General features: G+C 38.7%; 1 protein-coding gene across 2 annotated transcripts in view; it reads right to left on the reverse strand.

The window, feature by feature from the left end:
• Window positions 1-1,435: 1,435 nt before the first annotated feature.
• Window positions 1,436-13,117, reverse strand: part of traf3ip2a (TRAF3 interacting protein 2a) — a 34,888-nt gene continuing 23,206 nt past the window's right edge. For both annotated transcript variants that reach the window (XM_058756823.1, XM_058756824.1), the window contains 6 exons: window positions 12,589-12,758; window positions 12,425-12,513; window positions 12,271-12,339; window positions 7,071-7,175; window positions 5,851-5,925; window positions 1,436-3,294 (listed from right to left, as the gene is read on the reverse strand). In XM_058756823.1, the coding sequence (XP_058612806.1) occupies window positions 3,148-3,294; window positions 5,851-5,925; window positions 7,071-7,175; window positions 12,271-12,339; window positions 12,425-12,513; window positions 12,589-12,758 (655 nt within the window). In that variant the 3' untranslated portion in view covers window positions 1,436-3,147. The remainder of the gene's footprint in view (window positions 3,295-5,850; window positions 5,926-7,070; window positions 7,176-12,270; window positions 12,340-12,424; window positions 12,514-12,588; window positions 12,759-13,117) is intronic.

Raw genomic sequence — 13,117 nt, forward strand, 5'->3', positions numbered from 1 at the left:
CTCTTATCTGATTGGTTCAATGAACACTCCAGACGTGAGAACACATCTTTATCTTAATTTGACTCTGCGTCATTCTTATTGTGGGGATGGTATTTTTAATGCCCAGATACATATAAAAATAAAATTTAATTAATAATACAATAAAATAAAATAATAAAACAAAAAAAGCATGATCTTTTATAAGCGGTGTAGGCTACCATTAGACTGACTGCCATGTGTTCATTCTGAATTTCGAGCTAATATTAGGAAATTACATTTCTGTGTATTCACTCTATTTATCCTAATCATCCTCCTCCTCTTCAGCAGACCATATAATATTAGTTTGTAATCTTGATGCTACTGAAAGTATCTGCACTACTATGCATAATTTCACCATGTCTCCTGATCAGGGTTGATGCCAGATTTTTTTATTTTTTTTCCCTTTAACATGTAATTTCCTTTAAAAGGAGATTTTACTGTACTAAATATTTACTCCTAAATGATGCATTTACCATCTGTAATGCCATGTGAAACCATATAAAAATATCAACATTACTGTGTATTTCATGGTTTCTGGGAATATTTGATTCAGACATAGTTACTTTGCATTTGGTTTTTCATTTAGATGCATATATTTAGACATTATTAAAGACTATATTTTGTCAAAGTAGTTGTAGTTTTTTAAATGTTGATTTGGTTTGAAGTGTCAGTGTTTGCATTACAGTCAAATCTGGAGACAAATCGCTATTAAACATTTTGATTGTAAAGTTTAACATCATTTCAGTGGTGTAGGCAGATTATCTAAAATCTTACATTTCAATGCAATGTTGAACCAATCCAATAATGTTCACTCTAGCTTGAAAATCAATATATGAGCACGTGGTAGTCAGCCTAATGGTACACAGCTTCTAATCATGCTTTTTGTTTTATTATTTAATTTTATTGTATTGTATTTATTTATTTTTTAATATATATATGTGCATTAAAAATACCATCCCCGCAATAAGAATGACGCTGAGTCAAATTAAGATAAAGATGTGTTCTCACGTCTGGAGTGTTCATTGAACCAATCAGATAAGAGTAAATCGAGAGTCAGCGAAAGCCTTATTTGATTGGCTGCAAGAAGAAGGTCCTGCCTTCCACACGTGCTTGCAAATCTGAAATCAGTGAGAGAATCGTGCCAAAACTGCAAGCACAACGACGCAGACGTACATAGAGGGCTATTTGGGGAACATTTTGCTCTATGCACACAATAAGTAATTTAGACAGTTGCAACGATTTTTTTTATTTATTTTTTTTTCTACACACACGTATTGGTTTTATGCAGTCAATCCATTTTGCAGTTCTTGATACGGTTGTCTTCGCTTGCAAAACGCTGTGCACAGGCTTGCAATACTTTTGGCTGCATTTGGGGCGAAACAACAGTGCCAAAAGTGTAAGCGCGTAAAAATGGATGTCAGAAGAATACAGATCATATTTATTTTGCCTTAGCATGAAGTTGCAGTTTCACAATACATGAATTACACTTACAAAAAACAATAAAATGCTGCAAATCTTTTTTTCTTACGCTTGAAACGCAATTTACACTTTAACAAATATTTTCTTGCGCATGCTATCTTATGTACACTTTCACAAATTTTACCCTGCGTATGCAAATCTTTTTGACGTCATTTACCTTCATATTTTAATAAAAGATCAAAATGATTAACAGTGCAGATTTATTTTCACAGGTTTCTTTGTTCATATCTACAAAGGGTATCAATAATTTTGATATATAAAGACTGGGCATACAATCTTAATCTGAAGTTAAACCTGCGTTAAACCTGCCTCCTAGTAGGTTTAATTTAAGCCTCAATTTTGTCTTGAAGTAGCTCTAGTCTTCCTCCAGGAAAGCAGCCTATTAAAATCTGGACTACACTAAATCTGAGACTATTCAAAACCATGACGGAGAAAGCAGATTTCTGTCAATCTGGTTTAAAGGGCCATTTTAGTCTAGGATTAGGCATAATCTCTGTAATAATTAGAACTGTCAAGTGATTAATCGCCAAATCGTGTAATTAATTAGATAAAAAATTTTAATCACAATCTAATAATCACAAATTTATTGCTAGAAGTGACAAATGCGGAAGCATAGAGGAGAGAACAAAACAAAACAAAACAAAACACCAATCATGAATTAGAAGTACAAAACGAGGATTTGTAAAGAGAAATGTCAGAGGAGTTTGATATAAACCAAGAGGAGACTGGTTTTCCTTTGGTAAAGTAAGGAAACTTTGCTTCCTTTGCTCCTGTAAACAAACGTTGGTTCTCGTAAAACTAGCATATTCTCACAGGCGCATGCGATACGCATACGTCCTTTGTCATCTGTCTGGAACAGTTTGCAAGTACGACAGTTAGCAGAAATTAGAAAAAAGTGTTTATAACGTTTTAAATATGGATATTTTCCGTACAAAAATGCATTGATTTGCAACAGGAGGCCTTTATTCACCCCCCTGAGCCATGTGAGGCAATTTTTTATTATGGATGGATGCACTTTATTGCACTTCTTTTGAACTGTTGAAAGAAAACACCCGCCCACTGCCATTATAAAGCTTGGAAGAGACAGGACAATTTTTAATATAACTCCGATTGTATTTGTCAGAAAGAAGAACGTCCTATACACCTAGGATGCCTTGAGGGTGAGTAAATCATGGGCTAATTTTCATTTTTGGGTGAACTAACCCTTTAAGTGATAAAAGCATATAAAATAGACATTACAAAAAGTAGCTTTTTTTTCAGAAGTTGCATCTGAGTTGGTATTGAGATTTATTTACAGACCGTTTATTGCAGCTCCAAAACAGTTCATAAGTATTACCTGCAGTGCCTGTGAAGTGTTTCTAGAGCATTAATGCAGAGGATTTATGTTGTGGTTACCTTTATCCCAAAATCAAATGAAAGAAATAGGGGGAAAAAATGTAGTTATGAGAATCACTATTGAGAATAATAAGATTGTTTTAAATTTTTGGGTGAACAAATGTTCACATTTCTCATTAAATAAAATAAAATAAAAAATAAATAAATAAAATGATGGTCCTAAAATAGACTTTTCTTTAAACAAAATACAATTTCATCTTTTCTTTTGATCTGGAGATGAAATGTGATCTAGACATGATATCAGAAGATTCACTTTTACAGAGGTTTGATAGTGAGCATCAGCTCTTTGCCCAGAGGAGGGATGATGTATTTTTCCTCTCTGAGTAATCGCAGTAACAGGTCCTTAGCGTCCTCAGGCCACCGGTACAGACGCGTGCTCTGTAGCCACAGTGGAACATGACTCTGCCAGAGAAAGCAACACAATTAAATACATATGTATGTATGAAGAATGCCATAAGTTTACAGTATTTAGTTATTTCCGTATTAAACATGTCTCTCATTTCATGCATTCAGCACATGAGTTCCCTATCAAACGGTCTCTCCTGTTGCGTTGAAACGCATATGGGGAAAACTCCTGTTATACTCTGTACTGAAGCCTGATTTGTTCTCGTTTGTGTAGCTGCACAAATCAATGGTGCTTTAGCCCGCCTGAAAGGGTGGAGCCGACCGCTATATAAGTCGACAGAAGGGAATCAGTTCTTGCTGAGGCCAAAAATCCCTCGAAGAAAGCTCATGCTCCATCATTCCATTCAACACCTGAGCGAAGGAAGTTCTATTCTAGCTGGGCACGTCCTTTTTATTAGAACGTGCCCAAGCAAACTGCTGCTGTGATAGCGGACCCACAAGAGCAATTCTCCTCTCCTCACATCCACGAATGCAAGTTCCCCGCCCACGTTTGGCAAACTTCTATTTGACAATGGTTTATGGCCTGACAGCCATTCCCAGTGTTTCAAGTTGAGTTCTAAATACACTAAATTGACGTTACTCACTATAGTTTGCTCGCAGGCCACCTCGTTTCAGAGGTATTATTCAGACTTTGGTACGGGACAACGAAGCGCATGTTCTCTGGTTCAAAATGGCCAGATGAGAACAGGAATTGGTCGCACACAGAGAGCTGTTACTTAGCCACTTAGAGCACCTCGGGTCGATGATCAACCCGCAGAAGAGTCATTTGTTACCCAGACGGCAAGCTGTCTTTCTGGGAACGATTTTAGACTCAGCCCAAATGCAGGCATGGATTACGCTTGGAATTATTCCTGGTCATTCATCGATTTAGTGGCATCTCTCAAACCGGGGACATTACATCCCCTTGAAGGTCTTATGGCGGACACCCCCTCTGTAATACCTCTAGGCCTGATCCATATGCGGCCTCTTCAATTCTGTCTCAAAGCCTGTGTTCCATCCCACGCCTGGCGCCTGGGATGGTTTTCTATCAGGGTAAACCATCAGTGCGTCATCAGCTGTGGCCCCCTAGACAACCTCTCGAACTCCTCTTGCTAACGGCAGTTCACGTGCCGGGCAGACTGAACCTTGATGCGGATATGCTGTCCAGAGGCAATGTAGCTCCAGGGAAATGGACTCGACATCCTCAAATGGTTCTGAAAATTTGGTCTGACTTCGGGGAGACAAAGGTCAACCTCTTCGCATCAGAAGACAACTCTGACTGCCCAACTTACTTCTCAATACAGCGAGATGCCCTGGCCCACGACTGGCCCAGTGTTCACCTATACGCCTTCCCTCCAATCACCCTCCTAGTGGCCCCACTCTGGAGGAACCAGGCCTGGTTCCCAGAGGTAGTGCAGCTCTCAGCTCTCGCCTTCTCTCACAGGCGAAAGGTATGATTTGGCATCCCCGGCCGGAGCTGTGGAGCCTTCATGTATGGAGCCTCGACGGGAGCTTAGTCAGCTCCCAGCGAGAGTAAGCAGTACCATTTTAGAGGCAAGAGCGCTGTCTACATGACGCCTTTACACCCTAAAATGGTCGATCTTCCATGACTGTGTTCTGCACGAAGTTTGGACCCGGTGTCATGTGTCGTGTCCCACATGCTAACCTTATTACAAGAGCTACTGGATAACGGGTGTGCCCCTTCCGTGCTCAAAGTATATGTGGCAGCTATCGCAGCTTACCATTCTCTCGAAGCTGGCCAATCAATCAGAAGAAACGATATGATCGTTAAGTTCTTGAAGGGCGCTCCGAGGCCAAACCCTCCTCATCCTCAGTTCTCATGGGACTTGGCAACAGTCCTAAGGGCTCTATGAGGCCCCCTTTCAAGCCACTCAGTTCAGCCGACTAGCGGCCCTTATTGTATAAAACGGCCCTCCTCCTAGCTCTGGTGTTGGGTAAGCGAGTGGGCGACTTGCAAGCACTGTCAGTCGGCATTTCATGTCTTGAGTTTGGGCCTAACGACTGTAACGTCATCCTAAAACCAAGACACAGTTAAGTCCCTAAGGTGCTCTTGACTCTGTTCAGAGCCCAGGTGATTACCCTTTTGGTGCTTCCCGTTGCAGAAGGTGAGCAGGGTTCCAATCTACTCTGCCCAGTTAGGGCATCTAGAGCGCTCTAGCCTGTTCAGACAGTCAGAGAAGCTCTTCATTTGCTTCTGAGGCCGCCACAAAGGGGTGCCGGTTAAAAGCATCAAAGGATAGTGGATGCAATATGTGTGAGGCTCCACTCCACAAGGGGAATGGCCTCTTCCTGGGCGTAGGCCAGCAGGATTTCTAGTGGTGAGATTTGTGTGGCCGCCAGCTGGTCATCGACGTCAACATTTGCCAGAGTTTACAATTTGGATGTCCTTGCTCTGCAGGCACATATTCTTTCCGTTTAACTGCCACTACCCGTCCCCTCCCTCCCCCCTCAGTTTGTGCAGCTACACAAACGTGAACAAATCAGGCTTCAGTACAAAGTAAAACAGGAGTTTTCCCCATATACTATTTTTTTTCTTCTTTTTTGGTGACTCACTTGGTTAGCACTGGGAAACAGCACTGGTACCAATCTGAAGTTTAGACATCTCTGCAGAATGAATTCATTTTGGATCTGAAAAAAGGAAACAATCAAAAGCATGCACAGCTAGCCCAAAGGAGAAGTAAATCTATACACAGTGGGTATAAAATTCTACACACCCCTGTTAAAAATGCCATTTTTGAGTTGTCAGTTTTAGACATAATACTGTAACACTTTAGAATACTGTTCCATCATTAATGAATAACTACACAAGAACACATGAGTAATGCAATATTAGCACTCTAGTAACTACTAGTAACTAACAAGCAACTCTGATTAATGAATTAGTAAGTAATAGTGCTTAGTCGAATGTGGTAGTTCACTATTAGCTAATCAGCAAGTTATTTTTTTCATACCTCCCCAAGAACTACTAAGAACTACTGTATACAGGTTGATAATTAATATGAATAATACATAATGTATAATTAATTCTAAAGTAAAGGTCAATATTACCAAATTCTTCAGAAGGAATTACTAATTATTTGGATTATTTGGATATTCACTTTAGAATACTGATCCAAATAATCAGTAGTTTCTTCAGAAGGATGTAGAAACATATGAGTCATTACTATCCAAAACCTTACATATATCTCAAAAGCTCACAATGACATTAGTCAATATTAGGAAGTTATGATGATTTTTACTTTAGAATACTGATCCAAGTAATTAGTAGTTCATTTAGAAGGATTTGGTAATACTTGAGTCATTACTAGTGGGTTACCATGATCTTCATTTTAGAATTAATTATACAGGTTCATAATTAATGTGAATTATGCATAATGAATAAAGTAGTTCTTAGGAGTTCTCAGGATAGTAGTTATTGGTTAGCTAATAGTGAACTACCAGTTTCAACTTAGCGCTATTACTTAATAAATCGTTAATCAGAGTTTCTTGTTAGTTAATAGTAGTTACTACAATGTTAATAGTGCATTAGCCATTTGTTCCTGTGTAGTTATTCATTAACGACGGAACAGTATTCTAAAGTGTTACCCATAATACCTTCAACGTGTGCTAGAGATACCAGTTCAGAATAATTATTCTAGTTATAACTTCAACAACAGCATTCCCTGATGGTAAAATGCTACATCTTATAAGATCAACCTTATCAAAACATTTAAAGAAGCTTCCACACAGATCTATAGAAGGATGAGAAGAGACAACTGTCAGTCAGCTCTCACCTGAGTGTGTATGTACTTGGTGTGTAGTCCATGTTGATCAGATCCATCTCCCTCAACATCTGTCTTATACTTTGGACTGATCACTACAATGATTAACACGGACTTCTGCAAAACAAATTGATCAGATTCCAGTAGAAAGCACAGAATATAAACGCACAAACAAACTGGTCAATTTTGCCTAAAATGTACCTGTTTATAGAATGGATATCTACAGACAAATTACAGCCGTAATAATTTTCATAACAGCATTCCTGCATGTGATATTGCTCAGTTTATCTACAGCTCATAACTGTGATATTCAGTGTTGTTCAAGAAGTAAGTTTTAAATAACATATTGGCATGGTCAGTTGAAGTGAAGGAGAAATGTAGCCCATTCTAGTTGCAGCAGTTTTATTAAAACTCAAAAGATAATCCGAAAAGACAAAAATGACAAAGAGCAACTAATCAAAACAATGAGAACAGACAATGAACAACCGAAACTGAGGGCTATATACACAGGAACAAACAAGCAAGGGCAGGTGAGCATACTCAATTAACCAATGAGTCACTTAGGAACCTAACCAAAGGCGGGAAAATGAGCACAAAGTAAAAAATTAAATAAATAAATAAAAATTAGGACATTTACATTTATTCATTTAGCAGACGCTTTTATCCAAAGCGACTTACAATTGGGGAATACATCAAGTGATTCATCTTAAAGAGAGGCAAATAGACAAAGGAAGTGCTCGTAATACCAAGTTTCAAGCATTGTTCAAATAAGTACAAACTAGACAGGGAAAGATTAAAGAAAAGAGAAAAATATTTTTTTTTTGTCTTTAGGATGAAGTCAGATAGTGATAAAAGATGTGAGTTTTCAGCTATTGCTTGAAAATTGTCAGGGAATCAGCATTCCAGATAGAGGTTGGAAGATCATTCCACCAGCCAGGAACGGTGAACGAAAATTTTCTAGAAAGTGATTTTGTGCCTCTCTGTGATGGCCCCACGAGGCGTCGCTCATTAGTAGATCTCAGACTTCTGGTGGGAATGTAGATTCGTAAGAGTGGAAGTAGGCAGGTGCTGAGCCTGTGGCTGTTCTATATTGATGCATCAGTGTCTTGAACTTGATGCGAGCCATAACTGGCAGCCAGTGCAGGGAGACAAAGAGAGGTGTGACGTGGGTACTTTTGGGCTCGTTGAAGAACAGAAAGACACACTGCACGATTTTCAGCTGTCCCAGATGAAAGATTGGCATCGTGAAACAATCGTGGCGATTTCTGTAATCATGGCTCCTAATCAGTGGTCCTATGTCGTACAGTGAGACAGGCTGAAAGACGGCCATTGTCACAGTCTTGCGACCAAAGATAGCCTACAATCATTTTCTGACTGTGTCAGAAATTCAGCATGATCATCGCACAGTGTGTTTGCAGCTACGATCCACATTTACTGACCAGCCAATAAAAATGCGACATGAAATCAACGCAACATGGTGCTAAAACATAGAAGCTACTTACCTCAAGGTCTTATTCCTTCCTCTTTAGCCGCTTCCACTTTTTTTTCAGCACACATAAAAACTACAACAGCCAAAGTGTGATTTATAATGCTCTTTTTGTTTACCACTAGCGCATGCTGATGACATTTTATTCTTCTGTAGAAACGGGAGTCGTAGCGTACGAGTCAATAGAGATCATCATCGTACAGTCTACACACACACGTCGTACCCAAGTTTATTATATCCATGTCACATAAAGTCCTAAAATTGTGCATTGTGTAGAAGGCTTAACACAGGAACTAGAACTAAAGCAAAACAGAACATACATGAGAAACATAACCAATTAATCACTTGAACTTTGTTTTTCTTGTTTTAAATCTAACTAATGCTATGTTCACACGGCAAATTTTTTCAAATTTTTTGCTTGGATCAGATTTTTTTATATGGCTGTTTGCGTTATTTTTAAATGTGGCCAATATCAGATTCCAATGTGTACCAATGAGGAGAAGAGTTATCAAATATTTCTGGTACAGCCCCTTATGAATGAGGCAAAAAACATTTTTTTAAATAAAATAAAATGAGGTAATAAAATAAATGAAGTAATGCGGACGGTGCCGACGTGGATGGCCAAAGTATACTTTGGCCTTTAAGTTTAGCTTGTATAGAGCTTTCATTGTAATACACCATAAAATAACACCACACGGTCTCTCCACTGACTACCTTTTACAACTGTCTGTCATTTTCAACTGAGTGATCTAAGAACTACCGGAATGTAAAATAATTGAAATGACTCCTATCAGTGCAGAATAATGAATGTTGATCTAGAGTGACATAAAAGTTTCATGAACTTTGATATGACCATTCAGACTGCGGTCACATTGCAAAACATCTGACCTGAATTGGATTTAGGACCACATATGAAAGTGGCCCAAATCAGAAAAGAAAAGATCAGATTCCATGTGGTTTGTGCTGTTCACAATATCATGAAATAAAATGGTCCGAGTCACATATTGTCACGTTTATATTCTGTTCCGTTTGGTTTTGTTCTAGTTTTACTTGAGCATGACGAAGCACAGTTTGACAGTTGTACTTTTTATATGTGCTGAAAAATAGAGGAAGCTGAGAGAGAGAAAAGGAAAAGAGTTTGAAGTAAGCAGTTAAGTTTTAGCACCATGACGCATTGATCAACACGCCATTTTGTGTTGCATTTTTATTGGCTGGTCAGTAAAGCTCGTAACATCATGCTGCATTTCTGACACTGTCAGAAAATTATCGAAGGCTATCTTTGGTTGCAAGACCGTGACAACAGCCATTTTTGAACCCCTCTCACTGTACGACATAGGACCACTGCTTAGGAGCCACGATCACAGACATCGCCACGACTGTTTCACAATGCTAATCTTCTGTCTGGGACAGTCGAAAATCATGCAGTGTGTAAAAGGCTTTAGTTATGAGCCTGAGCCTGCCACGATACAATTGCCAGACCCAGGTGAACACCAGAGCCACAAATCACCCTGGAACCCAAGCCAACTAAGTCTGACCAGGTGCATGAGCAAAATCACCTGTGCCAGTGGGATTACTGGTGGAGAATAGTGATCCAATTCTAACTTACTTCCACAAGTCGGTTCTTTTCGGACAATTTGGCTCATTGAGTCGGTTTAAAAAGCCAATTTATCGGTTCCTGACGTCATCAAGCAATGATGTCACGACACATTTCTGACAACCCAGTGCCATGTTGTATAAATTAAACATTCAAATAAAGTCATTTATGTCAATACATATGGAAACATTCAAATAAAAAGTATGTGTGAACGCATATTGCTGATTATTGCCTTTCATTCACTTAAGTTAACGGTGTTTGTGGTCAGTTTCATTCGCGGATCCTTGATGTCAGATACAACTCCACCTCAGTTCTCCGAACCCTGGACTCCATCTCAGGCTTCTGACCCTTCAGCGCCTCTGGCTATGACCTCCCTAAGCTCCACCAGGTTCTGTCTAGAGATGCACCGATCGACCATCGAGGGACAGGAATTAGCCGGTTTTCCGCATGATCAGCCCGGAACAGTGACCGGCCGGTCAGTCTGCCGATTCAGAGCCGGTCTGTTTTGACGTCACACGGTGACTGATGATGTATTTATGTCGTGCCAGATGAGGCTCGCACAGCCTGAGTGAGTGTGTGAGAGAGACTCGTGCAGAAATCAAAACAAATGAGTGCAAGTTATTCATGCATACTGCGGTAGTAAAAAAAATATATATATATATAAATTAGGTACGCTACATTGCACGACCAAAATGTTTCAACATGATTGCAATGTGATTTTATACAATAGTAGTTCAATAAACGAAGTGAAAATTAAGGGACTTACATTTTAGACAATATTGACTGTTTTTACTCTATTTTGCTGATGAAAACAGTTCCAATCAAAGCGACACCAGAACTGTTTTGTGTCTCTGAGCAACACAGCGGTGTTTCATTACTGAATGAATCCACGTTTTTGAGCGAATCGAGTGAGTCAATGATTCAATAACCCATTCATAGACAGTAGTCACTTGCCTCGTTTCTGAATGAATCAGCCATTTGAACGAATCTGTTGAATGAAGGACTAAATGACTCAATCATTCAAACAGTCATTTGCTGCTACCTACTGGTTTGGTTTCATATTTAAAACCATCATTGCATTTATCCCAATATTTTTTATTTGTATTCATATTTGTAAATGTTACCGTGTAAATGCATTTATGGCACCTCTGATTCATCAAAAAGTCTGTGTAAATACATCTAATGCCACTTCAGATGCAGCTTCTGTGTTTGCTGCAGTGGAAAGATGGAGTTTGTTGATACTGATTTCATTTGAATGGTAACAGCTCTACAGTTTCTTATTATTCTAACTGAATTAATTTAAACATTGTAAGAATTTGATGTGAAAGATGATGCATTTAATAAGGTTAGTGAAAATATGACAATTTAAGAAACATAGTGGGAAATGATATCCGTTTTTTTTATATACAGTAACTCCTTTTCAGTTAATTGTTATTTCTACTTCTTTTCTAGTCACCGAGCACTTTATTTTAAGAGTTGTTTAAGTTAGAGAACGTCTGTAACTTGTCCAGATTGGGGGAATTGTAATGTTTAATAATTTTTTTCTTCTTCTTATTATTATTTTTATTTTTTTTTTTTGCATTAAAAAAAAGTATAGATTTTTGTTTCTGTATGCTGTCAATTATTGTTTTTAGAAAGAAAATCGGATTCGGTAAAAATCGGTATCGGCAGGTAACAAAAAAAATTAAATAATTCAGAAATCAGAATCGGCCAAGAAAATTGCAATCGGTGCATCTCTAGTTCCGTCAATTCTCTGACTCCACTGGGCTTCCTCGTCCCTCTCGCTATGCCTTGGTCAGTCATCTACCTCTCTCCACCTCATTCTTCCACTCTTCTGGCTATGCCTCATCCCTTCATCCCTCTTGTTCCATTGGGCTCCTCTTTCCCTCCAACTCCACCCAGGCCTGCCAAGGCCCCCTCTCCACCTCAATGGTAGAGTTTTGACTGATGTTGTCATGTTGACTGACCAAGATGGCCAAACAAAAAGAGTAATGTCCTGATAATATCCAAAATTCACAGTATTTAAACTTACTGAACTGAATGCTTGTAATGAATTTTTTTTATCACCTTAAAAAAAAAAAAAAAAAAACTTTTTCTGCACCGTTACAACTATAATACATACATTTTCTTACATTTTTTAAAAAACTGTCCATCCATTTGTTGATGTCCATTTGTCTAACTCGGTCTTCAAATATATCAATCTGAAAAAAGAGAGACATCTATTATACATGTAACAAACGTTTTATGAATTGACAATGTAAATGAGCAAAAATTAGGCGTTCTTACAGCTGGTCTGAATCCCTGATTAATCAAAAAATTCACAAAGGGCATCAACTCTGCTGCAGTGTCCACAGAATATGTTATGAAAATGTCTCCTGAAAATCATGAAAATTGTATAAGTTGTCAGAATTCATGGTGATCTGAAAATCTGTTTTTGTAGCATCACTCACTGCAGTCATCAGGAAGACTGATGTTGCGCCTCAGTGTTTGAGGGTGGCCGGCAGCAGCTGGTTGGGAAGGCTGGACACACACTTCTGACATGAGCTCTCTAACAGGGGCTGTGCTCTGACGGGATGTAACTTGAGGGGGCCTCACAGCTGCCACTTGTCTATAGATGGGCCTCCAAAAGGAATATATTTACGGCAATTCAGTTCAGTGTGTGTCATAACAACCGCACTTAAGCATGCCAACACTATCCAGTAATGGATATGATAATCAATACAAAATACATATAAAAAGTATCACTTTGCTTTAAATATGCTTAAAGTGATTTTGGACCCCACACACCCAGCCCATTTTCTCTTTGAACTGTTGCCCTCAGGTCGGCACTTCAGAGCACTAAGCACCAAAACTGACAGGCACCAGAATAGCTTTTTCCGTCAAGCTATTTTTTTTTTCTAAGCATTAAAACTGTACATTGCCTCTTATAACTGTACATTTGTACATAACATATCTCAGAATTGTATATCTGTAAATAAC

Source organism: Onychostoma macrolepis, chromosome 20, assembly GCF_012432095.1.
Source record: "Onychostoma macrolepis isolate SWU-2019 chromosome 20, ASM1243209v1, whole genome shotgun sequence".
Lineage (NCBI taxonomy): Eukaryota > Metazoa > Chordata > Actinopteri > Cypriniformes > Cyprinidae > Onychostoma > Onychostoma macrolepis.